The sequence below is a fragment of the Clytia hemisphaerica genome, unplaced genomic scaffold (assembly GCF_902728285.1).
Source record: "Clytia hemisphaerica strain Z4C2 unplaced genomic scaffold, Clytia hemisphaerica genome assembly, whole genome shotgun sequence".
Lineage (NCBI taxonomy): Eukaryota > Metazoa > Cnidaria > Hydrozoa > Leptothecata > Clytiidae > Clytia > Clytia hemisphaerica.
In genome coordinates, this window is record NW_027104493.1 from 31550 (window position 1) to 57056 (window position 25507).

The window sequence follows — 25507 nt, forward strand, 5'->3', positions numbered from 1 at the left end:
TGTATGTCAGTATGTAGTAGACTTCAGTTGAAAACAGCTTCTACAGAAGCATACTTGAGGAATAAGTACTCCCTTAAACTAAGTTATCTTGTAGTCTTTTAATAAAACAAATGAACCAAGAAGAAAAAATCCATAATGAGCTGGATTTTCACAGAAAAACCACAGATCCATCTTGCATCTTGTCCTTGTGTCTTCTTCCAAGAGACCAGCGTGTTTTTGATCGTTTGAACCAAGCTCGGCCTTTAAACTTAGGCGGTTTTCACCACGGAGCGACTAACCAGTCTCACTGGTTAGTCCAAGCAAAACCGCAAAAAAAAATTTATGCCAAAGAGTTATCGTCCGTTTCTTCGAAACTCTCCCGCCGATTTTTTTCCGCATATCGCCATAACGCCATACCGCCATTTTTCCCGCCTTTACTATCACTGTGACGGACGATAACATCGTCTACTTTGTTTCTTGAGGCATCACTTGCCTCGTATTCAAACAAATACCATGATGATGATTATGTTTCTTGAGACATTAAATATATTTTTTATGAATAGAAAGTGGTATATAAAAATCATAAATAAATAATAATAAATCATAAATAAAATTTCAAAACGACGCAAGTGATGTTCATAACATAATTAATGAAAAGGTCTATCTAATCTAAAAACTTACCGATAAAGTTTTCAAAAACAAACGAAAAAATTTTCAAAATTATTTGGTAAAAAATATCAGCAAAAACTAAAAAATATTCATCGGCAAAATAGTTCGTTGGCTTCAAAAGATTCATCGATTTAAAATCCCGAAACTTTTTGGTCACTTTTTACCGACGAACTTTAAATTTCACGGGGTAAAAAAGACAAGTAAACAAATTTCTGCTCACTTCATCGTCCCCACAAAAAACCCTGTAAATATAATTTCCCTCATATTTTCAGGTTATAACATGTCGTTGGATGATGCTTGCCATTTCGAGAAACGTCTTTTCCATGCTTCCTTCGCTACCGTAAGTTACTTTTCTCTCCCTTTTTTTTACTGGACGATATTTTGGTTCAAAAAACATCTTACCTTAAAGGAAGCAAATTTGGTGGAAAGAATATTTTGCCGGTTCGGAAGAAGTCGTGTGAAGTTCTCTCCAAAACAAATATTATGGTCATCCGCCAAATTAAAGTCCCGCTAATTATTGGAAATTATCTCTTTTATTTCCCCCAATTTTGTGTTATTCCAAGCCTAAAACAGTTTTTTGGTTCGTTTGTCGTCCGTCCGTCTGTTACCAGCTTTTTTCGAGATTGGCTCATTAGTTTTTTCTGATTTTTGGCAAACTTGCAAAATAGTGATGCCCAAGATGTGATGGAGCCCGATTTTTGAAAAAAAAATTTCCGGAAATATGCCTGAAAAACCGGCTTTTTTGGCATTTTCTCGAAATTTTTTTTTGCTCATTTATAAGCGTTAAATTGCCACCAAAGATTTTTATCTTACTGTTTTTAAAAGCTGTTTCTTGCTTTATGTGCATACCAATGTTCTATCTATTTTTCATTACAGGAAGATCGAAAAGAGGGGATGACCGCGTTCGTTGAAAAACGGAAAGCTGTTTTCCAAGATAAATAAACGCAATACAATATTGGAGCGGCACAACTTGGTGGAGGGGATATCGCTTCAAAATCGCGCTACCAATCAGATCTCTCGAATTTCCCTCTTCAATTTTCATTATTACATACAGAACAAATTATGAATTGTAACATATTTTTATTCTTAGTTTTTTTTTGTTTTTTTAAATAATTTTTACATGATAAAAAACAAAGATTTTGTCGTTTTTTTACCTTCACTTTCTATGATTTACCACTATTTTGAAGCATTCTCGGAGTCTTATTATCCCTTTCTAGATTGGTGGGGGGGGGACAAGACACTCCTCAACAATTATTTCTTGAGAGGTTTAGACTTTTTGCTATATATAGTTTATAAATTTCAGGAAATTTACCGGGTTTGCTACAAATAACGACGACGTCTGCACTTTAAAAAAGTGACTGAGTTTTTAAGGGGGCTTGAATATATATTTCCAACCGTATAAGGAAGTTTTGAAGATAGGTGGAAATTTCAGATGACGTCATAACTTCATAATGGGGTGCCATATACGAAAAAAATAAATTTAACATTTTTGCAGTAATGTAGTGCCCTAAAACTTGAGAATGAGTTTAAAAAAAAGAATTTAAGGCATTTCAAGTTATGTTATATTTTTGTCACTTTTTGATAATATTCCTATAGAAAACTGCTGACGTCATCAAAATATGACTAACGAGTGTACAGTATTAAAATTATCTATTTTTTTCACACCATAGATTGGATGCAAATGTTGAATAGCCAAACGAAATCGATCTATTGAGAGCAAACAACAAGTTAAAGAATACAAATCATTTTCAAAAAGGTACGTTCTAGTTCTTAAATTCGATTTCTACTACCTTATCGGCCATAATTTTAGTCGGCCTTTATTATTAGCAGGCCCTAATTTTAGTCACTTCGTCAAAATTTAGTCACTAAGGGCCGACTAACATAATAATGAGTAATAGCGGACGAAATAATGAATTGTAGCGGACGTAATGATGTGGTATTCAAAAAAGTTGGTTAAGGAAAGCTTAATATTATAAACTTTAAATTTGGCCCAAATTTTAGTCGGCCGAAATCTTTAGTCAGCCCTAATTTTAGTCACCAAGCCAAAATTTAGTCACTTAAGGCCGATTAAGTTTTGGCCGATAAGGTACTTTATTTTAAACTTCAGTTGAACTAGAATTAGAGAATGTCTGTCTGTGAGTCTGCAAAAATCTGCGGCAGCCTTTAAACTTTGAAATGATCGGATTTGACTGAAAATTGGCACACTTGTTCTATGGGTTAATATCATGGGTTTTTTTTTTCATTTTTCCAAAATTTTGATTTCGATTTTGAAGCTACTGAAATTTAGCATGTTCAACTATTTAGTAATTTCATTGAACAGAAAGGAAGGCCTTGTGTAAAATACTCTAATTCTAAATATTCTTAATACTAAAAGTCTCCTTCGGCAGAGTTTTTCCATGGAACCTTGAAAACAGTAAATGAAAATAAATTCAATTTAAAACAACTCTTGGGAAGATTCAGTCCACGTTTTTTTATAAGAACAAACTATATAAGAACATAGGGCTTCGATGGCCAAAATGTTGAGAACAAGTTAAGAACATTTTAAGGCTTTGGGAATTCTAAAACACCCAATATCTTAGGAAAGGAAAACGGACAAAAATACTCGTCAAAAGATAAAAATAAGAACATGTTAAGAAAATTTTACGCTTAAATCTCAAAAAGTTATGAACATCCAAAGGCTTCAAAAACTTTGGATTTTCTTATAAAAAAAGCGTGTAGTCGTTTTTTTATAAGAATATACTTATGGCTCATTTTTGCTTGATGTATGTATTACCTGTTAAATTTAGGTAAGAATGTTCATGATGAAAGTGAAAAAAAACATTCTTACAAAGAATGCACCAAAAAATTCACAATTTGTCAGGAAAACTTTGTAACCATTATGAAGAACCATAACTGCAGATTAATTTTAAGATCCAGACCTCTCCACACTGACTGCCATAGTTAACAAGATTACACGTTTTTTATAAGAACAAACTACAAGAACATAAGGCTTTGATGGCCAAAATGTTAAGAACAAGTTAAGAACATTTTAAGGCTTTGCAGACTCTAAAACACCCAATATCTTAGGAAAATGATAAACATGCTCGAAAAATGGTGAAAATAAGAACATGTTAAGAACATTTTATAAGACTCAAAAAAATAAAATAAAGCTCATCCGAAGGCTTCAAAAATTTTGGATGTTCTTATAAAAAAGAAAGCTTAGTTTCAGCTATCTATTTTTGGAAAAATATGGGTAACAAAGGTTTAAAAGGTTTAAATAAGAGTCATTAAGTTAAATTAGCACATCATCATTAAATATATTCGATAATAAATAGGTTTGAAAAAATTAAGTTATATTTTTTAAAGCTACTAATGTTCTGTTAAAAAATCCTAAAAAATTAGTTTAAATATTGTTAGAAAAATAATGAAATAATGCTTTTGGTTTATCAAACTAATGGAAAATGCAGAATTGAGGGATTAGTTTTTTCAAAAATGGATTATATCAGAAAAAACTTTACCTCTTAGAATCAAGTCATTTTTGAGGAAATTGTTTTTGAAAGGTCAAAACCCCTAAATATTTGTCCATTTTCTCAAAATCCTCTTCGAACTTTCAGAAGATCTTATTATTGACCCCTTAGGCTTTCCCACTTTATCTAGAATATCCCAGGTCGAATTGATACACCCTCCTCGATACCGGGGAGGGGGAGAGGGGTGATGTCTTTCTCTTCTGGAATAGTCTAATATCCTTGTCTGCCCCTGACGAAGGTTTCTCAGTTTTCGGCATCTTTTTTATATACAAATTCTATAAGATGTTATTCAAGGACTATAAAAATCTGCTTTTTAAACTTTATAGAGGCTCGTGAAAGCTCAACTTGGGGAGCTTTCCGACCAAAGATACTATAGACAATTAAAACAGTCTCTTGGCTGAAGCGAATCCATCAACAACCTTCTTCATCAAGCCAGCCATAGATTTCTTATGATTCTTTGAAACTTTAACAAACAAATGCCCAACTCCAATCAACTTCTTCTTAAAGGACGGCTTAGAAGTGACTTTGAGGACCCCAAGATTTTTGGTGACAGATTTTCGGGTCGGCCTGATCACGCCGATGACCACCAAACCATCAGGTGTTGTTTCCACACGATGAAAATTACTTTGAGGTCTTGAACGTTGGAATCGCTGTGCTTGATCTTTCACTAGAAACGTAACACGAACAGCATCATCCGGTCTGTCTTTTCCAACGATCTGGTCTTTATTTTTCATGTATATGCCAAGGATTTTTAAAGTACCATCTAAGTTTCGTTCGATATGAAATTTCACTGTGTAAATGTTGTCAGGGATTTGCATATTACATAAAGAGTCTTTTTCTGTTGTACATTCTGTTAACAACTTCTCTAGGCGGAGCATCCAAAGTTTTGTTAGTGGCACTTCAATCTCTTTGTGAAGATGTGTCTTTTGTACCACGTGTATATCGGCCCATAATTCATTATTTAAGGGTCTATCCATATTACAAACAGCTTGTTGTGATATGATTTTGCACTCTTCGGTTTTGATCATACTAGGGAAAATGATCTGAAAAAGAAAAGAAAAGCTTTGATTGATTTGTATCATGATCTCAATATTGTATTGGCAAAGTCAATATTGCGAATATGCGTTCTGCAGTGTTTCAATACCGAGTTTATGTATCGGAGGATATCGAGGGCGACGGTAAGTGAAATCGATACAAATTAAAGTCGATAGTTGGTGTATGGCTTTATATCGCCTTTGCTCACCTAAACAGACGACGGTATTTTGGTGTTTTTACCGTCCGTCGTCGAGCAAAGTGGACGGTGATTTTGGAGACATTTCAACTTTACTTTATACCGTCCCTCTCACTTTATCTCGAATATTTAAACTCGCTAATAACCGTTGGAGGCTTTTTAAATACGTTTGTGTCAGGTAGAAGGGGAAGACGACCCTCAAGATTTCCCTTTCATGTTAGTTTTTACTATTTGCGAGGAAGAATAGAGGCGGTCGATTGGTGATTGTCTACTTAGATGGGTGAAAATTATAAGTTTAGGACTGGGACTCTAATATTTATGTTTGTCATTGACTTTTAAATTTGGTGCGATTGTTTTGATTTAGCCAATCACAGCCCTCAAAAGCTCATTTTATATTTATCCCACATCTGGATGAAAATGATCAAAGCCGTGCGCCAACCTGGGCAGATTCTCTTACGAAGCTATTGCCTTTAGAGTGAATACGTGTCATGTGAATCTGCTCGGAGATTCGGAGATGGATAAACGATTCTAGTCAACCTGTTCAGTATTCACCCCAATTTCTCTACATACTCCCACACTATCACAGTAAGGGTTCAACATCAGGAATTTTCTTTTCTTTTTCAGTCAATGAGAAAACGAGAGCTGTTTCAGGCTATTTTTGTACTCTTTTTGCAAACTTTTGAAATGGTATATGACGCCCATTGACGTCATCTGTTGGTAAGATTAAAAAGAAATTCATACATTCATTCCCCGTTATACTGATCAGAATTCACTGAGCTCTAAAAATAAAATTTAATAGACATCTTTTTTTGGAGATGATAATTTCCACAGCTCTGGCTATCATTTTGTTTTTAGTTTTACGTCGATTTTTCAAAGAGAAGTGAAGTGTTGAAACATTAAAATTATCGAGCAAAGTCCCCCAAAACTCGATAGCTTTCCAATTTACTCGTTTTGTAGGTATACTGATTAGTTGCTTTTCTTAGATTAATCGATTACTGTGGGAATATCATTATAAAGAGTTTTAATCTCTTAAAATATTTTCAACTAAAAATAAACTAGGAAAAAGTGTCCAGCCCATCTTTTTACAGTCTACCGATTCGAAACCTTGCTTATTATGATAGCTCAATTAAAAAAGGATTATCATTTAACCAAATTGGAATTTAAAAAGTCTCCATTGACCCTCAATGGGACATCATTTGAACAAATGCCATTCAAAACTTCTTTATCAACCCTCAAAGGAATCAGTACCCTAAAATAATTTCATATTTGCCAGACGTCATTCAATGACAAAGTTTTGGTTTTGTGTTTTTAGGCCACCAAGAAATGGTAATACTACTAATTATTACGATTAATTACACGTTTTTTTTTTAAATGTTCTTAAATGCGTTCTTAATTTTTCAGACTACTCTAAATCGACTATATCATGCAAAATAAAGAGCACTTAAAATTGGTAAATTTTAGACAATATTTGACTCTCGATTTTAGAAAATCCATCCCTAATTTCGGTTAAAACTGCTTGAAAAGAGGAAAAAATTGCAGTTTCTTGTCATTTTTTTCTAAACTGAGGCTGAGCATGTTCTTACGATGTTCTTAATTTTTCGACGAATTTCAGCCTGAATGTTCTTATTAACTGGGTTCTAATAAAAAAAATCATAAACCACCGTTGTAAGCTCGAATCATGAAGTGAAAGAATAATAATAAAAAGATATTTTAACCAAAGATAACCTAATTCGGTGTGACCAAGGTCCGAAATTTAGCTTTGCCATAACTTTGAACATAGTTATTTTCAAACTGGTCAAGGGCCAACCAATGTCCCCAGTCCCCAAATTTGATTCAAAATTTTCAACCCTAGACGACTAAATGATCTAGACTGGAGAAATTTCAGTCACATTTTGATGATATCCTTGTCTCAAAGACCTAGAAAAACCGCCTGGGGAAATATCTTTTGAAAATATGGGGTAGGTCTTATTTTTTTGTCTCCAATGGGTATTTAAAACTGTAAAAAAGACAACGATTTCATGTACTTCCAGGTGAGCATATTCATGCCGCATTTTGTAAACCCAAGCGAAGCATTCAAACTTTCATGGTGATTAGAAATGCATGGCTAAGGTTGATACAGTACAGGCCCGGCGGAACAACTGTACGAGTGGGGGAGGCTGAAGGCTCGAAATGAGATAAGATTCACTAGGAATTTGAGAAAAACATCTCGTTTGTGCAAGAGTGGGAAGGCTAGAGTCTCCCCAGTCTCCCCGCCTCCACTGGGCCTGAGTAGCGTTAGCCTTTTATAAGAAAAAAATGCAGGAATCCTCCAAAACTAGGGGTTAGAAGAAACATAAAAAGGTTGAGATACTTACAGTGTAGAGAATGAAGCTCTTGATAACGCGATGACAAAAATATTCCCCTGTGCGACACATAGTGTTAGATGAATATCAAAATATGTTATAAAAATATATAAATGACCCCTTTTTTAAATACTTAGCTGATAATCCTTCTATAGGATGTATTCTCCTTTATTGTCCAATGCTTATTGCTTGAAATGGGTCATGCTCCGATGCCTTATATTGGAAAACGGACCCCTAATTTCTATCGGGTGTGTCATTGCGTAAAACAATAGAAGAAGACAAAAAGCTTGTTGATATTATTCTGTGAGATGTTTTTGTCCTGTTTTTGTATGAGTCATTTATTCCGGTGGAAGTTGGAGTTATATCGAGTTTAGGTTTGGTTTCTTTTTCGTTTGTTAAAAAACATATTAAGTCTCCACTTAAAATGAAGTCATGTTTCGATTAAAGTCGAAAGTGCTTTTAATAAGGGCGGCTTTCTTTAAGCGTGGGTGTTTATTTTAAGATATCAGACTATTGTTGATTGTTAAGCCCTCCTTTAGAGTTGCACCCTCGTTATAACATTTGAAGACTAGTTGAAAAACAATTATTTGGTTAATGGAATATTTTGCCCAAAATTTTATGCAAACGACTACAATTATACACTGTATTTCGAAGGCCTCTCGAAACGAAAGAATTGTTTTAATTGGTCAGATTAAGGAATTTCATTCAATGCCATTATGGTTTTGTCCATAATTACTAAACATTGGTTTTGTGGTCTCGTTTATGAAATCGACTGTAAACCACTTCACTCATCTCTAGTCAAGAGATCATAAATCCTGGCTGTCTTTGTACAGACTGGCCTTAGGGAAAATTGGCGGACATTAATCTTAAATCGTTCCCAGTTGGCACACAACGTTATTTCAACGTTCATCTAACGTTATATGGACGTTATGAACATTAGATAAACGTTGAAACAACGTAGTTTGCCAGTTAGCTCGTATCCTGGTGCTCTTTTCACAGACCTTTCTTGAGATATCGTATGTTTGAAATTCTCTAGTACAAATTATAGCTCTTTTAAAAACCAAACATTTTGTTTTCCCTGACAAATCAAGTTGCAATATAAGCGACCCCAATTTGAGCTTAGGACTGGATTTATTTCGCTCAAAAACTTTCCGAGAAATCTTCTCTAACCACATTTATGTTTATTGCATCAAAGGCTGTCTTGTTTCATAATGAACTTGCTCCTTTACGATATTATGAAAAATATTTGGCAGATTTCAGCGGCCGAGCCTTAGCAGCCTGGTTGCTTAAAAAATATGTATTGAAATGACCAGTAAGGTATCGCCGAAGGCTAGAGTCAAAACTTCTATGTAGAATCTGAAGACATGCATGACCTACATGGTTTTTGTACTAATACTGCATCGGAACATTTATGGCCAAAATTAAAAAAAAATGTGATAAGAAAGAAAGTGTTAGACCACCACCCGTCATCCGAAATGTGTTGCTAATTTCAAAGCTTGATTTTTCTTGCTTGGGAGAGGTTGAGGATTCCTCTCTACAGTAGCCCCTTCGGGTCTTCAAACTCAATGGTTCAGAGAATTGACTTCCAAGCCCGAATAGCTAGACTCGAGACTCATGGATGGGAAATAAAGCCACTTATTTCCCATCCAGAACGGCCGCGCCTGGTTTTTATACAAGCGCTGAATTGAAAGTAAAATCTATCGATAGATTTTAAAAAATTTCCAAAAATAAAGGAACCACTAGATACAATCCGTCGTCATGATTGCGGCGCGTTCTGGATGGGAAATAACTGACTTCACTTTTTCTTGCCTGGGAAAGGTTAGAGATTCTACTCTAGCCCTTCGGGCTTTCAACTCAATGGTTCAGAGTGAAGTGATGTAGTGAGATTGTATCTTTATTGTCTGTAATGACGTATAATATAACATTCGACCACAACAAGAAACTATTCGTGAGGCTATGATGATTGTTGAGAGTTTTCAATTAATTACATTATAATTACTGCTTCATTAATCACGCTCTTCTGTTTTTATTATAAACAACTATCAGAAAATGTCTACTACTTTCATTTAACACAATGCTTTTTTACGAAAATTGGACTATGTTCCGGTCGGAACATTTCTAGATTTTATTACCAGGTTAGTTTCTGGTAATGGTGACCAGTAATCGGTCGAGATATCGAGAGAGGAAAAATATCCCATTTCTCTCAAGGGACCAGAAAAGTCTTTCCAATTATGGGGACATTCGAGTTATAGAGGTTCGAGTTATAGAGGTTCGACTGTATCACTGAAGAACGTGTGTTTATTTCGAGACAACTTGTATATCATGTTTACATGATGTAATTAAAAAGATAATCATTACATCCTTTTTATGATGGACTGTGGTGTCAACGCCTGCAGCGTGGGCGGGTGGTTGTTGATTTTCTAATATGAGAGCTACACACCCAAAGTTATATAGATATTGTTTTACAGTTATGATGGATTGATGAACGAGCCATCTGTGTGGGAGTAATACATACTGAAAAACATCTCAACTCTACACGTTTTTTATATAAGAATACCCATAATTTTCGAAGCCTTACTTCGTATATTCTTTAACTTTTTCAGTTTTAAACCTAAAATGTTCTTAACATGTTCTTATTTTCAACATTTTGTCTGCATTTTGTGAGTATTTTGTCTATTTTCTAAGAAATCGGGTGTTTTAGAGTCCTCAAAGCCTTAAAATGTTCTTAAATAGTTTGTTCTTAAAAAAAGCGTGTACTTTTCGGAAATTAGCGACTTTTTGTATCTAAGCTTGCCTTCTGAAGCCGAAGAAGAAATAACATAAGCGATTTAGAACATACCGTATTTTTCGGGAAATTCTACAACAAGAATCTTGTTGTGCGCCGGAAAGTCAAAAATTAAATTTTCCTGATGGCGCCCTATTTTCAAAGCACAATCACGCAACTTTGTTGTCATTCCCAGTCCTTTTAGACGAGCGCGGTTCTCACAAATTTGAGATAGCTTATTCGTCAGATTGTTATGTTTTCACCAATTCGTTTAGAACTTCAGCGAGGTGGGCAGAGACCGATCACAATCTGATCTCAGATAACCGTCGTATTAAGCGCGCTGACCATAGTGAATTTCTAATATTTGCCGTGTACAAAATATAGATTTCTGCCTGATGTTACGAACAAAACTATGGCACTTTATACATTTCCTGTTTGGCCAATTATTCCTGAATCTGAAAATTTAAAAATCGCAATGAAAAAGATTGCCGAAAAAGCAAATGCGGACATTTGCGAAGAAGAGTATTTCAAATTTGAAGACCTTCTTTTCGGGGAAGAAAAAACATTTTTTTAAATTTTTTGCTTTAGATGGTGTATCTTTAACCAAACCATGATTTCATGATTTTTTGAACAGTTTAGCGAAATAGTTAGTACTAGTAATAACATGGTTTAGAGGGTGATTTGGAATTAATAAGCCCGAGGTTCATTGAAAACATTTCAAAATAGCCCGAACGTAGTGAGGGCTATTTTGAAGTGTTTTCAATGAAACGATCCAAACGATCCAAAATCACCCGAGAATACCATGTTATTCCGCGTTAATTATATGGTCAAAAAAGAAATGAAGAACACTCAATCGCTATTCTTTTCGAAACTTATAAAAACATTCAAAACTACAGTTGACGCTCTCTTATTCGATTTTCAAAGGGGAATCGAGTTCCCATCGAATAAAGGAGTGTATCGAATAGTAGAGCGTCGTTTATGAGTGTTTCTTTATGACGGTGACTATCAATATTAATACAATAATGACCGGTTAGTGAGGAAAAATAGGGAAATAAAGCGAAAAAAACAAGCGAAAAGAGATAAAAAATGAGAAAAATGATGTCAACGCATTATTCCTTTTCCTTTGAAAAAGTGACGTCACAATGAATTTTCCTGACGACGGGCAACTCTGGACAATGTAGGCCCGTCGTCTTGCGAAAAGAACCAATTGCATTGCGCAAAAAGTCGTGTAGCCCGCTTCGAAAAAGTAACCGGTCAACAATATCGAATAATGGAGCGTATCGAATAATAGAACGTCGAATAAGAGAGCGTCAACTGTATAAAAAAACATTCGACTGACACTCTTATTTTGATTGGCTTAAAAATTTCGTACGATATTTTGTTAACCAATCAAAATATCATACGATACTTTTCTTTCAACCAATAGAAATTTTTGTTTACATCGCGGCGATTACAAAAAAGCGGTGCTATTACGGATTTATTGCCCCGCTCGTCCTTTACAAATCTAAGCTAAATGTAATCAACCATATAATTATTCCCAAAATGTAACGGAGCCCAAAAGAAAAAAATATTTTCTGGTCGCAAGCTCGAGAAATGTCCCGGAAAGAGTATTTTTTCGGTTATTCTTCGAGTTTTTTTCTGACGTTTAGTTCGGCCAGTTAGTTTCATATAAGTTTGTTTTTCCTGCAAAGTACACAGAATTTGAAAAAAAGTACAATTCGAATCTTGTTGCACGTAAGCATGCTTCACAAGCACGTATCTTATATATTTTTAAAAACTAAAGGAACTACTCTTAGGTAAAACAGGAAGAAAGAGCGATATATTGCAAGCTCGAGAGAGAGATAATGAAATACCTAAAACACTTTATTTTTACTACCAAAAAAATCGGGTTTTCAAAACAAAATATACTACTACTCTATATCCGGTGAGGTAACTTCTCGTCTTTTCAAAATTTCCATGAACACACCCCCTTCTTTACAGACCCGGTAGGATTTTTTCAGCCACTGGGGATGAAAATAACGGACTGAAATTCGATGGGAATTTATATTCCCATATTTTTTATGGCTGGGGATTTCAATTCTTGTGTTTTTAAGTCAGAAAATTCAGTGGGGATGGGGAAAATAATATTTTGCAGTGAGGATTGGTTTATTTGATTATTTTCAGTGGGGACAAAAATGGAAGGATAATTTTCCACCGGGAAAGACATATTTTTTTCAAGTTGGAAGGGATCTCAGTGGGTCTGTGAGAAGGGGGTGTATGAACTAGAAAAGTCTTTGTATTTATACTGAATCCATTAGAGGAGCATATTTCCGGAGGGCAAATCCTTGTCCCCCAGTTAAAGCTTTATAATCCTGTAGAATTAGGTTCTTACCCAAACTTCATCTCAGAGCGAAAATTATGAACGTTTTCATTCGAATGTTATTTGACGAGTTTTCGCTGTGGTCAAAACTCGAGGAAAAGATTGCGTACTCTCGAACTTTACCTTGAAACCAAAGTATATGACTGAAATAATCCTAGAACCAGCAAACAAAACGGGATGCCTTAAGTTTTCAGTACAATCTCCCCTCCCCTGGCTTTTAAAAAGTGTTCAACAATAAATTTGTTGAAAAATAGACGATGCTATCGTCCGTGTAATATATTATTATGATATTATGATACAACATAGTTGTATATTATAAAACGTAATATATTGCGCGTCTGTACATTGAGCCCCCTCCGACTATTTTTCGCCCGCGCGGACAAAATTTTCGCCCGACTGCTAATTTGCGTGTTTGAGGTTATTCTTTATTTTTCGTCTTAGACTATAGCATAGTCTAGTTGAAAAAGTGTCGGGTAGACTTCCTGGACCCCGGTGGGCCATTTGAAGTGAGGAGGCCCACCCTGGAACAAATTTGGTAGGCTTTACGACTCACTTGTTTTCTCGCCGGTGTTACAGGAAGGTTTTTTTTACTTTAAAGTTTTTAGTTTTGCATAAGTGTTCCCGTTTCATATCAAACACATGTTTTACATCAGACCTGTGTTTCCTATTGTTATATTGTGTTCGAATTCGTGCTGAATAAACTAAAAATTATTTTTTCTGACCAATCTTGCTCCACATTCTTGTGGGGCCATGTCGAGTAAACAAACGATATCACTCTTATTTAAAAACGACCGAGAACTTTTCGATCTGATAATATTCTGATTCTTGTTCATGTCCAACCGTACTTATCTATAGCAATCCACACAAGTCCCCCGCGCCAAAAACGCAAAAACTCGGATATTGGTGCGGTAAAGCGACTTTTTGCGATTTTGGTGCTTTTGATTGTTTAAGGGAACTCTTGGATTGTTATAGGTAGGTACGGAAGTCAATGAAATTGTCCACAGTACTGCACTGCTTCCCGGATGTTTTTTTGGTACACAATTAAAAGCGAAGTCACAATAGACACGCATTATAATGTGAATAGAAAACCTCAAAATGTTCGCGGAAGTAATTCTCAACACACTCACCAAAAAGCATGCCAAAAAGATAAAAATAAACATTCCTCAATAAACAAGTGTCGTCAATTATCCAAGAAAAATTATATTGCTTATACGTTTGTTTTTTTATAAGAACGTCCAACATTTTTAAAACCTTCTGATGTACTTTTTGACATTTTGAGCTTAAATATATTCTCAACTTGTTCTTATTTCCACCCCATGTTATGTGTATTTTTGGCCATTTTCTTAAGAAATCGGGTGTTTTAGATTCTGGAAAGCCTTTAAATGTTTTTAACTTGTTCTTAACATTTTGGCCATTGAAGTCTTATGTTCTTATATAGTTTGTTGTGTTATAAATAAACATGCGTATTCGCTTGCATCAGGGGATGCAATATTTTTCTTTCTTTTTTTAATTAGTATTTTGTCGCATTCAAGTACTAGATGTTTGATATTTCCCCGGGGGGGGGTACTTAGGCAAATGGAGGGTACGGTATGTGCCGCCCTTAAGGGTACCTTTTTTGGACTTCCAAAGTCCCGCTAAGGGTCGGAAAAATCAGAAAATCAAATTTCAGTCCCAGTAAGGGTCGGAAAAAAAGGAAAATTTCAACTTTTTACCCCCTGAAAGATCGAAATTTGGTCAAAATTGGTCAAATTAGTCCCGCTAAGGGTCGTAAAATTCCCAAAATTTTCCTTTGTTTTCTCCTTTTTAGTCCCGGTAAGGGTCCAAAGTTCGAAAGTCGGGCGGCACCCCCCGTCAGCTCGCAATCCTAGTACCCCCCCCGGGGATATTTCCATCTTATAATGAAATTTCGTGGGGCTTAGATTTGCAATTCTTTGTCTTTTTATCACTGAAATGTTCCATTTGGTTTTTGTGGTTGCCTTCAGTAGACAAATAAAAATAGGTTATATCGATATCAATTTATTAAATGAACCTTGTCATGAAGAGTGCTCACTACGTTTGCAGAGCCAAACATCAACATTTATTTTTCTTCAAAAATGAAAACACTCTACAGGCTGTTTCACGATCGTCAGGTTCTTCATAGATATTGGAATTTCATGGACGAGGTCCATTGAATTTAAAGCCCGAAAGACTAGAGTAGAATCTCTCACTTTTCCTAGGCAAGAAAAAGTGAAGCCACTTATTTCCCATCCAGAACGAGCCGCAATCATGACGACGGATTGTATCTAGGGGTTCTTTTGTTTTTGAGGACTGCATATTTTGACATCTAGATAGATTTTATTTTTAATCCAGCGTTTGTGCAAAAACCACGCGTAGACGTTCTGAATGGGAAATAAGTGGCTTCATTTCCCATCCAGGAGTTTATAGTCTAAGTCGGTGTTTTTTACACTTTTGGCAAAAACGTGAAGTTTCTTTAAACAGGTTTTAAAATAAATACAAAATGCACCTTTTCTTAATATGATATCAGGGGATCGGCAAAGGATTGAAGATTCCATTCCATTTTTCCCGAGCCTTCTAGAGAAACTAAACCAGTACTTATAACCTCTTAAAGTTAGGAGCACGTTAGGATTAAACGATTCCATAATGAAAATGGATTATGGATTCCATGATCAATAACTTTTGATCTAATGGGGCTTTAGAACTGAAATTTGGCAGGATGGAGCATTTATGTATTTTCTATTCCTAAATAAAAAATTTCCAGCTAGGAAGGAGCAGTTTGGGATCTCTTATTCCTAATTTTTCTTTGAGTTCAAGCCTTTTTAAACTGAGGATTGTAGTATTATGTTTATTTGATATTAAGTAGTTCAAATTTAACTATTTGGAAGGTTTAGGCTCTTAAGAACACGAAAATAAGATATTCCACTAGAATAGAGCATCTAAGGATTATCAAATCCTTCATTGAAAGTAACATACTTTGCCTTATCCGAAATGAGCGTCTTAGTCTGGAATGAAATATCCTACAAGGCTCTAAACTGATTTTTTACGTTATGCATGATATGTCGTTACGATAATGACCTAAAATAAGCTCAGATAGAGCCCCGAAGGATTACCTTAAGGGAACTTATTTTGGCGGGAACTAATTTTGGCGAATTTGGCGAATTTAGACAAAATTCGCCAAAATTAGTTCCCGCCAAAATTAAATATTTTGCTCACTCGCCAAAATAAGTTCCCGCCAAAATTAAATTTTTTGTTTCATTCCCTAAATTACCCCTGAAATTCATCAAAATTGCTCAAAATAAGGCAAAATAGAACAGATTTACGCTGTCATTCGCCAAAATTAGTTCCCGCCAAAATTAAACAAAATCACTATTCGCCAAAATAAGTTCCCGCCAAAATTAATTTTTTTTAAGATTTTCGTCGATCGCCAAAAATAGTTCCCGCCAAAATAAGTTCCCTTAAGGTAATAATTCCATTTTGCGACAAGTTGGGGTTGGGGTAGGTTCACCACTTTAAAATAAAATTTTTAATCCCAAAAACGCTCGCGAAACCGCACTTTTTGGTATCTAAGAATGTTTTAAAGTTAAGTGGAAGTGACTTTTGATTAATTTTAGATTGTGATCAGTCCATTTTAACGATGAAATGCATCTTTTATAATTGTTCAAGTTCAGAGATGTTTTTCGGATGGAATTTCGGATCCAAAAGTGCTCTTCATCATTGTTTCATAAAATATAGAGATCATGTAACAAGTTCAGACCATCAGAATTAATCCAAGAGCCACTTAACTCTCATAATTCCAAAATTCTTAAAATCTAATATTTTGGAACATTGGATCCTTCTTCGCTCCTGGGACCAAAACCAAAAGCTCGTGTGTTACACCTTTTTGGAAGATTTCATCCCAAAATGCTCGTTCAAATTCATTTTATTCAAGAAAAACCGTTTTTTAGAAAATTTAATGTCACGTTTTTGCCAAAAGTGTAAAAAACACCGACCTAACCCTTCGGGCTTGGAAGTCAATGGCGATGTCTTCTGATGAATCATAGGCCCTGTTGGCCAGCGGGGGCCATGGCCTCCTCACTTTTTTGCAGACCATACTTTATGTACATTGAAACAACTTTAGTAGAGTCAACTTTAAGCAGACCAAATCAAATGTTAAAAATTGTTTTCCTCCCTAATTAAATAACGTTTTAGAATGTTTTGAGGATGTAAAAAGAGTAAAATTTTGTTCGTCGCCCGACAACGGTGACCGGACCTTATGTAGATAAATTTCATTTTATGTGGAATGTTCGGATACGCACATCAATCTAAGACTATTGTTCTTTCGATTGTTTCCACAAGGTTCACAACCAGATTTCTCGGCTATCTATGAACTGAGCCGAATATTGGAAGCACAAATCTGTAAAGCGCGTCCACATTTGGATATTTTGTCTCTGATTCCTATCTTCAAACAGACAAGGAAAATAATACTGCTGAACAAGGAATTCGACACTTGGAGATTTCCGCAGTGAAGCGATAGACGGGTTTTCGGTTTATGATTGCGTCTGTTTTAAAGACATATTCATACATTTAAAAACAGACACTAAAATTTAAAATCATGATGACATATTGAGTACGCCTCCAGAGACAAGTTTCGTTAAAGTACACACGTCAATCTTTTTGACGTCAAGTATTTAATTTGGTGGCAATTTAAATACACTTAACTGTCTCTTTCTACCCATGATTACTTATGATTTAATTATCATTAAACCACGCGATAATTTCGTGAATGCCAAAAAGAGTTGCTCATTATTCCTGATACCGTGTTTAGAGAGTAACGGAGTATTTATCTCAATAAACAAACAATTTGTTGTTTTTGAAGACAAAATTTCGTCATGAAAAATGGGAACAGGTCCAATAAAAATTCTAGAGATTATTCTCCTATGTCCGGGCTGGGGACGGGAGGGAAATTTAGCTAAGGGTTCCGGGAGGGGGGAGGGTACTTAGGCAAAAAAGGGTGCTGGGTATGTGCGGAAAGTAAGGGTCGTTTTTTTCAATTCCCAAAGTCTCTCTAAGGGCTGCAAAATCGGAAATCCTTTAATTAGTCTCTGTAAGGGTCGGTTTTTCTTTCACAAACTCGATTCAAAGAAGAGTGAAAGTCAAGAAGGTAAGAACATTTTTCGGAAAGTATTGGAGAATTTTTTTTGAAAATCTAAGGGTCACTTTTTTAGCAATTTTGTCTCTCTAGGGCCACCTTTTCCTTAAAAATCAGTCTCTCTAAGGGTCGGTTTTCGGAGATCCCGTCCGTACATATCCCTCATCTGCCAACGTTAGTACCCCCCCCCGAGTTAAGGGTATGCGCCGCTCTTAATGCTCCTAATTGGACTTTTAAAACCCATCTAGAGTTGCAAAAATCATAAGATCCAATTAAACTCCCTAAGTAAAAAAGGCCCTTTTGTAAAAAAAAACGTTAACTTAACAGAGAAGAAATTATATTTGTCGGGATTTCGACAAGGGTCCAAACATTGCCAACTTAGCTTTCCAAGAGTCATCTAGTGAAGGTCCACGGCGATTTGAAGCCACTCATTTCAACGTAAGTTGCACAGCCTGTGTGTTTTTTTTCGCATAAACTGTTGATTAAGAGTATAAAGTCCATCCACTATCATCTGGAAAATGGTTGGAGCCCGGGGGGGGTACTAGGGTTGGTGAATGAGGGGTATGTGCGGACGGGACCTCCGAAAACCGACCCTTAGAGAGACCAAATTTTAGTGAAAAAGTGACCCTTAGAGACTTTTTCGAAAAATTTTCTCTGATTTTCAAAAATTTCCTACCCTTAGTGAGACTTTTTTGTAATTTTTTCTCTCAAAATCAAAATTTTTTTCTAAAATTCGTGATTTTTCCCACCCTTAGAGAGACTACTTTGAAATTTCCTGATTTTTGTAACCCTTAGAGAGACTTTGAAAGGTGAAAAACCCGACCCTTACCGTCCGCACATACCCAGCACCTATTTTTGCCTAAGTACCCCCCCCCCGGGGGTTGGAGGTCTTATGGACGATGTTATCGTCCGTTAGAGGGCTAGTAAACACGGGAAAAATATATATCTGCTGCCACCGTCAGCAGTTTCCAGGAAAAAGTAGTGGCTGGTAAAGCTTGGAACGAACCCTAAACAGCTCCACCACTGCTTATTTTGCGCTGGGCTAACCACCGTTCACAAATTTTTCCCGCCTACTAAATTATTCCCTTTATAGCCTTGTGGCCTCTTAAGGCTAGATTTCGAAAAATGTCTCACTACAAAAAGCACTTTATTTAACTAGACGGTCTCAGTCGTTGCAAACGTCAGTCAGTACTGCTTACACTTAAAATAAATCATTAAAATAGGAAAATTTAGTCCGCAAAATTTACTCTCATTTAGGGGTGTATAAACGATTTTCGGATTTCATGCTACTACCAGGAAAATGTATATACAGTTGACTTTTGATCTTCAGGATCCAAGAAATCTCTTTGAATTAGGGAAAGATTCGAATTGCAGAGATAATTATAACTCTACCTTCCAGCTGAGGGAGACCAATGTTTTAGTTCGAATTACAGAAGTTCGAATTACAGAATTTCGAAATAGAGAGAGAGTTGAATGTATAACGATTCTTGTTGCTGAAAGGGCACCACCGCATAATCAATATAAAAACTTCTAGTTAAGTCAATTAAAATCCAGGTTATATAACGTAAAGTTCCTTTTAAATGAAGGCTTTTTTTTTTATAACTCACCAAAGTGCAGGAAAAGAAACAAACCAAAAAAAGACTTAATCGCGCTGAGCTCTATGTATGACGTCATAAGCGGGCACTCCCGTCTTCGCTTGGAGCCAATAGTTTCTTTATCATGATATTGGACTTAAAAACCACAAAAAAGACTTTGAAAAACCGACCAATAGTTACCGTGTTCTTTTTCTGCACACAACGTTTTTTCGACGTTTATCTAACGTTCACAACGTCCATATAACGTTAGATGAACGTTGAAACAACGTTGTGTGCCAGCTGGGGAGCCAAATCTCACAAGAAGTTCCGCAATCTTTCGATTCCAAATAATTAGAATTATCTTTGCTTTTAAGTCAGCGTTTCGGAAGGGAGTTTCACCACCCGTTTAGTGACAAATACTTTCGGGCAAATTTTGTACCACGAATTATACTTCCTCTAGACAATTTCTTTCCGGAAAATGCCCTTAATTAATCAATATTCACAATGTTTCATTGCTGTAGTATACCGTAATTGCCGTGACTTTTTTCGTAACCAAATTCTCGGGCCAAGTTCTGCAATTCACCACTTTTAAGTTCGGTTACTTTGAGGTTAGCGGAAGGGAGGATCGCCGCTCTCTTGGTTAAGATTAGGTCAATTTTACTGGCGACAAAAAATTTCCTTTTTAAAAGCAAAAATGAAAAAAGTACCACAACCGCTAACCAATGTTTCGTTTGTTAAGTTATCGGTGCAATTTCCCCTGCTTTGAAGTTTGCGTCCGTGAAGTAATACACCACCTGTTAAAGATCGAACAAATTTCCAACTGATATATAATAGCAAACCGCAACTTTTTCATTTTTTTACTTGTCCAATTTCCTTTTAGAATTATAGCATCTCGGACAGAAGCGTGCTGGCATGGGGTCCCCTGCGGCCGTTGTTTTGAAGGTGCTCAAAGTTAAGGGGCGCACATTTTGCGCCCTTTTTGCTTTTTTACACCTTATAATTAATATTTTTAAGCTATAAAAAGCAAAAATACCGGAACACTTTTGTACTCTCTTCGCTCGTGTAATTGTTAACAATCCATTTCACCAAAATCCTAAATTTCGAAATTTGTCTCCCAACTTTTCCAAATTTGGTTGACCCACCAATGAAGTAAATATAGGCCCGAAGGGCTAGAAAAAGTGAAGTACGTATTTTTGATGACGGATTGAATCTAGCGATTTTATTGATTGGTACATTTTTGAAATTTTGGAGATAATTTTACTTTCAATCTTTGGCATTTGTGTGAAATCCACGCAGACCGAGCTGAAGAAGATTTTTAGCTCTTCGGACTTATACTTGGACCCACCATGCAACTGGCATGGTCTCAGAAGAAAATTCTCACCATTTTCTTGGACAGATATTTATTTTTTGGAGTAATAAACTATTTACAACGGGCCCTTGCCATTCCATTTTCGAAAGGCAATAATACCCTTCCCAAAATCTTTCTTCTAAAATGACGCTCATAAAAATCATCACAACATCATAAAAATCGAAAAGATTATTCATCAAACAAGTTTTTCTCCGCCAGGTTTTCAGGCTTACAAAGAAGTGCACTTCAAAATTTTAATGTATATTTTTATTTTCTACAATAGATGGTGAAAATACTCATCGAATGGGCGTGGGGATCAACAAAGGAAATCTTGGACAAATCAATCAAAAACCTCCTAATCGTATGTATCTTACAATGCTATGGAGATTATTATTGGTGCTATTTGTACACGAAGTCATGGTTCATCTAAAACCATCTTTTCTTAGTTGGGACCTTGGTATAGTGATATATGTTATTCCAAATCTTTTACAGAACCTGATCCCGACAATGTAGGTGAAATTTGAATCAGATCTGAAAGATGTAGATTTGCATTTTAAAAAACATTGAATGTTTTCAACGAAATTTTGAAATCCTTTCCCAGGGGTTAGTTTTATTACTTTTGATAGATAGGCTTTTTTTGGACCTCGTAGTTGACTCCCATTTTCGTTGTAACTGTAGGTTTGGTTTTATGGCTTTAAATCTAGTAATAGTAAAATGTTAATATTTTTTCAATTGGATTAATTATAACAGCGAATTTTAAAAATATTCTATGCCAAAACAATATTCTAAAGAGCATTTTGTTATTCTGAAAATTGGATTTTTTTCGCTTTTTAACCCTCAAAATGTAGGTGAAAAGATTCGGTTGCTGGGAGCGGAATTTCAGTATTCATTGGAAATTTATACTTTAGTAATATACACTGACAAAAATTTAACAAAGATATTAATTTTATCGTGCTACAAATGAGGATAAGTAAAAGAAAGGACGAAAAGAAGAGACAAGAAAGTTGTTTTTATTTTGTAGGTTGAAAATTTTGTGTTAAAATATATGAATAATGTAACAACACCCCTGCCTCACAGCCCCGATGGAACTTTTTCCCACAGCGGGGACAAAAACTTCTACTAAAGTCCCAATGGGGATAGAAATTCTTTTGCTCCAAACTTAGGCAAATTTTCTGATTGGGCTTGGGTCCCAGTGGGTCTGGGACACGTCCTAAAAGCTCAAAAGTCAACAGCAAGTTTTGTATAATTTAACAAACTTTTTATGTCGGGTTATATGAAAGCCCCCAAATGGTAGGTCAAACATTTTCGTCAAAATATCTAACCTAGAACAATAAATATTGAAATGGACTATTTTCCCCATTTTCTTTGTTCATTAGGAGTAAAAAAATACCCTATCATCATAACTTATTTCCAATAGATTTTGATTTAGAGAGGATTTATTTTAAAAATGTCTCAATTCGGGTAGTATCCAATCAACTTCGATTCAGATTTTCGGTAAAAACAATTAATTAAAATTAAAATTTATGTCTATAAATAATAAGTAATATGTAACAGTATGCTCTGAAACAACTTTTTATGAAGTTGAACTACACGCTTTTTTTTTATAAGAATACACTTTATAAGAATGTCCATGATGAAAATGGCCAAAAAATTAAGAATATGGTAAGAATATCACCATCATGGAATTTAGCAGCTGAACCTAAGAATGCTATTTCTAATGCATTTTAACCTGTAGATTGCCAATTTCGATCTTAACCTAAGAATACTGTAAGAATATTTTTGGATGATTTTCGCCAAAAAGTTAAGAATATCCATGATGAAATGAAAAAACACCATTCTTATAAAAAAAAAGCGTGTATCTTTAGGGCTGCAATGCTAAAAAATAAGAAACCTACATTCTCGGGGTTTACTTCATTGTCGGGGTCGGGTGCTGTAACTAGAGAGTACAAGGCTGGGAAAAGGTTTTGTGTCTTCTATACTCTAATATTCGATCCAGGGCAGGAAATAAAAAGGGTTTCAGCTAAGGGGGGGGGGCAACCAACCTCGTCCCTAGGGAACATTGCGTAATGATCCTTGAAAATGAGATCAGAATCCGGGAACGACACGATCAATTTACATCTTTTTTATTCGTCACAATGATGTAATGATGCAATAATTTTACGATTCTTCTTTGCTCACTGGTCTGCTCTTCTGCCTCGCTACAATTGAAGTACCTTATTTACGCCTGCCCTAATTTAGCACCGTCCCCTTTTACGTCCGCCCTTATTATTCCAAAGCTCAATTTTTTTTTCCATTTTAGCTCGGCCTCAATTTAATTCCGATCCCTTACATCGGCCCTTATTACGCCAGGGACGAAAAATAACGCCAATAAGGCCCATCGTGAAAAGGGCTGATAAGGTATTCTAAGTATTTCCCCTTTTCATTTCTTCAGGACCATGGAATGTGTTTTGAAACCAGGAGTTCAAACAACTCGGCACACAACGAGAAGGTATTATTTTTCACTTTCCTGTTTATACGCATTTTCAATAAGAACCTAAGTTGAACCTTTGGCTCAATTTCGGATAATGTTCTTATTTTGCATGAGGGCTGAACTTTTCCTAATATGTTTAATTGCTTTAATTAGGGGCTTAAAAGGTGTTTAAATTTAGCCAGGTGGCAGTTTTAAAAATCTAGTGCCAGTACTTTGTTTGTTCTTAGGGTTTTGGTCGAAATCGAGCCACAGGTTCTTAACTGTTCTAATAGAAAAGAGATGCATCGAAATACGGATGGGGGTTCACGCATTGGTGGAGGAGCGGAACCTTGGCTTTTTTTGGGTGGAGTGGCGGAAATCGATGAAAATGATCGGAATTTCGGAAATTAGATCCTATGTCGGAGATGGAAAATTTTGCCTGTCAGTCCGGAAGGACAGAATGAAAATGAAAATGAACTTTTAAAATTTCGACAAATTTGAAAATTTTGGCTTAAGTTTAATAAAATGGTTTCTGTAAGGTCGATTTTCGAACCTTTGCTCAGACATATTTGTCTGTCATTTCAATCTCTCAAATCTACTGTTGCCGGACAGACAGACAGGCAGACAGGATATTCAGAAAAGTATATACTTTTTTTCCATCGGCAGTTCCAAATAAAAAATTTAATAAAGTATAAACACTAAGAAGGGGCAAAACAATTAACGAGACTTTTTTTCTTCTTTTTCAAGATCTTCTTTTAGATTTTCCCATCTACGTTCTAACTGCTACATTTTTGAAGGTACACACCAAAAAAAAAAAGTTTTTTTTGTATATATATTACGTTTTCGCCTGTTTCCCCTCCCTTATCATTTTCTTCCATCGGTTTTTTTTTCTCTTTTTTTTCACAAGTTAGTTCTCCATGTTGTCTCAATTTCCCAAACTTTGATAAGAGTAGACAAACTTAAGACTGAAACATCAGAATTACGTTTTTTTTCCTCTTCTTTCTTCTCTTTTTCCTTGAATTTAATACTCTAAAGGGAATAGAGTAAGTGAGTACAAATGAATCTTTATTTTGGTGGAATTTTGTCTTGGTAGAGAGTATCTTATACTGTCTGTAGTTTTGAAGAGGAGCTTGTTACAACATTTTTTTGAAAATCAAGAGTAGGGACGTAATAAGAGAGAAAAATTGATGTATAAAGAAGGAGACTATTAATTATCAAATTGTTTTGTTTTCATATATTCTTTCATCTCGCACAGGATTATTTTTATAGTGGGAAAATCTAAAATAAGAAAAAAAGAAGACGGAGAAATAGAAAGAATTTTTTTTTTCCCAGTGAACATTTATAATAATTTCAAAGTATGGGGTCTAGAAAAAATATTTATCATTTTAAACTGTTAAGATTATTGAGCTATTTGTCGGTGGGTGAAAAAAGTAAAAGTGAACTTTTTTTGGGGATGAAGATTGTGAAATTTTGGGACTGGAAGATTTATTTTTATGTGTGGTGGATTTTGTTGTTAAATCAAATTTACTTAAGGGAGTTTAGTGGTTGAACACATGTTTTTAATCCTTTTTTTACACGACCACTTCTCCTCCTTACGATACCCCCTCCTTCTCACAGACCAGCAGGATTTTTTCAGCCAGTGGGGGTAAGAAACTCGAATATTTTATATGGCTGGGGGATATTGTTTTCAAGTCAGAAAATTCATCAGGGGTGGAAAAAAACATAATATTTTGCAGCGAGGATTAGTTTATTTGATTATTTTCAGTGGGGACAAAAATCAGAGTATAATTTTCCACCGAGGACGATATTTTGGCCAACTTTTACAGCGGGAAGTGGGTCTGTGAGACGGGAGTGTGTGGCACCCTTACTGGTGAGAGGGTCAATGTCATCATACTTCAAGTCATGTCTCAAAATTATGTGGACACTTTACTCCTTAACGATTTCTGCTATGTTACAAGGTTGGAAAGATATTCTCGAGGAGAGTTATCTAATAGATCGAAAAGTTTTTCTACTGGTGGTTCAAAAATCATAACATGATCCTTTTCAGATTATTTCAAATATATGTTATGATTTTTCGTATCTTTCTTAGAATGTTCCAGTGGATCTAAAACGGCCAGAAATTGCTAAAAATAGAATAACTTCAAAGACCTGTTCTTTGCTA

At 35.5% G+C, this 25507-nt stretch overlaps 2 protein-coding genes across 4 annotated transcripts in view; both read left to right on the forward strand.

Moving 5' to 3' along the window:
* LOC136821601 (enoyl-CoA hydratase, mitochondrial-like) overlaps window positions 1–1728 on the forward strand; it is a gene marked incomplete in the record, with an annotated part of 12612 nt that extends 10884 nt beyond the window's left edge. The window contains 2 exon segments of the mRNA XM_067077819.1: window positions 921–988; window positions 1525–1728. Of these exon segments, the coding sequence (XP_066933920.1) occupies window positions 921–988; window positions 1525–1590 (134 nt within the window).
* Window positions 1729–2389: 661 nt separating this feature from the next.
* Window positions 2390–25507, forward strand: part of LOC136821603 (voltage-dependent T-type calcium channel subunit alpha-1H-like) — a 97576-nt gene continuing 74458 nt past the window's right edge. Inside the window, exons 1-3 of one of the 3 annotated variants that reach the window (XM_067077821.1) lie at window positions 2390–2404; window positions 21181–21258; window positions 23329–23385. The gene's annotated coding sequence lies outside the window, so the exon portion shown is untranslated. Of the gene's footprint in view, window positions 2405–21180; window positions 21259–23328; window positions 23386–25507 lie in introns of those variants that run through there. The other 2 variants (XM_067077822.1, XM_067077823.1) reach the window with 2 other exon arrangements.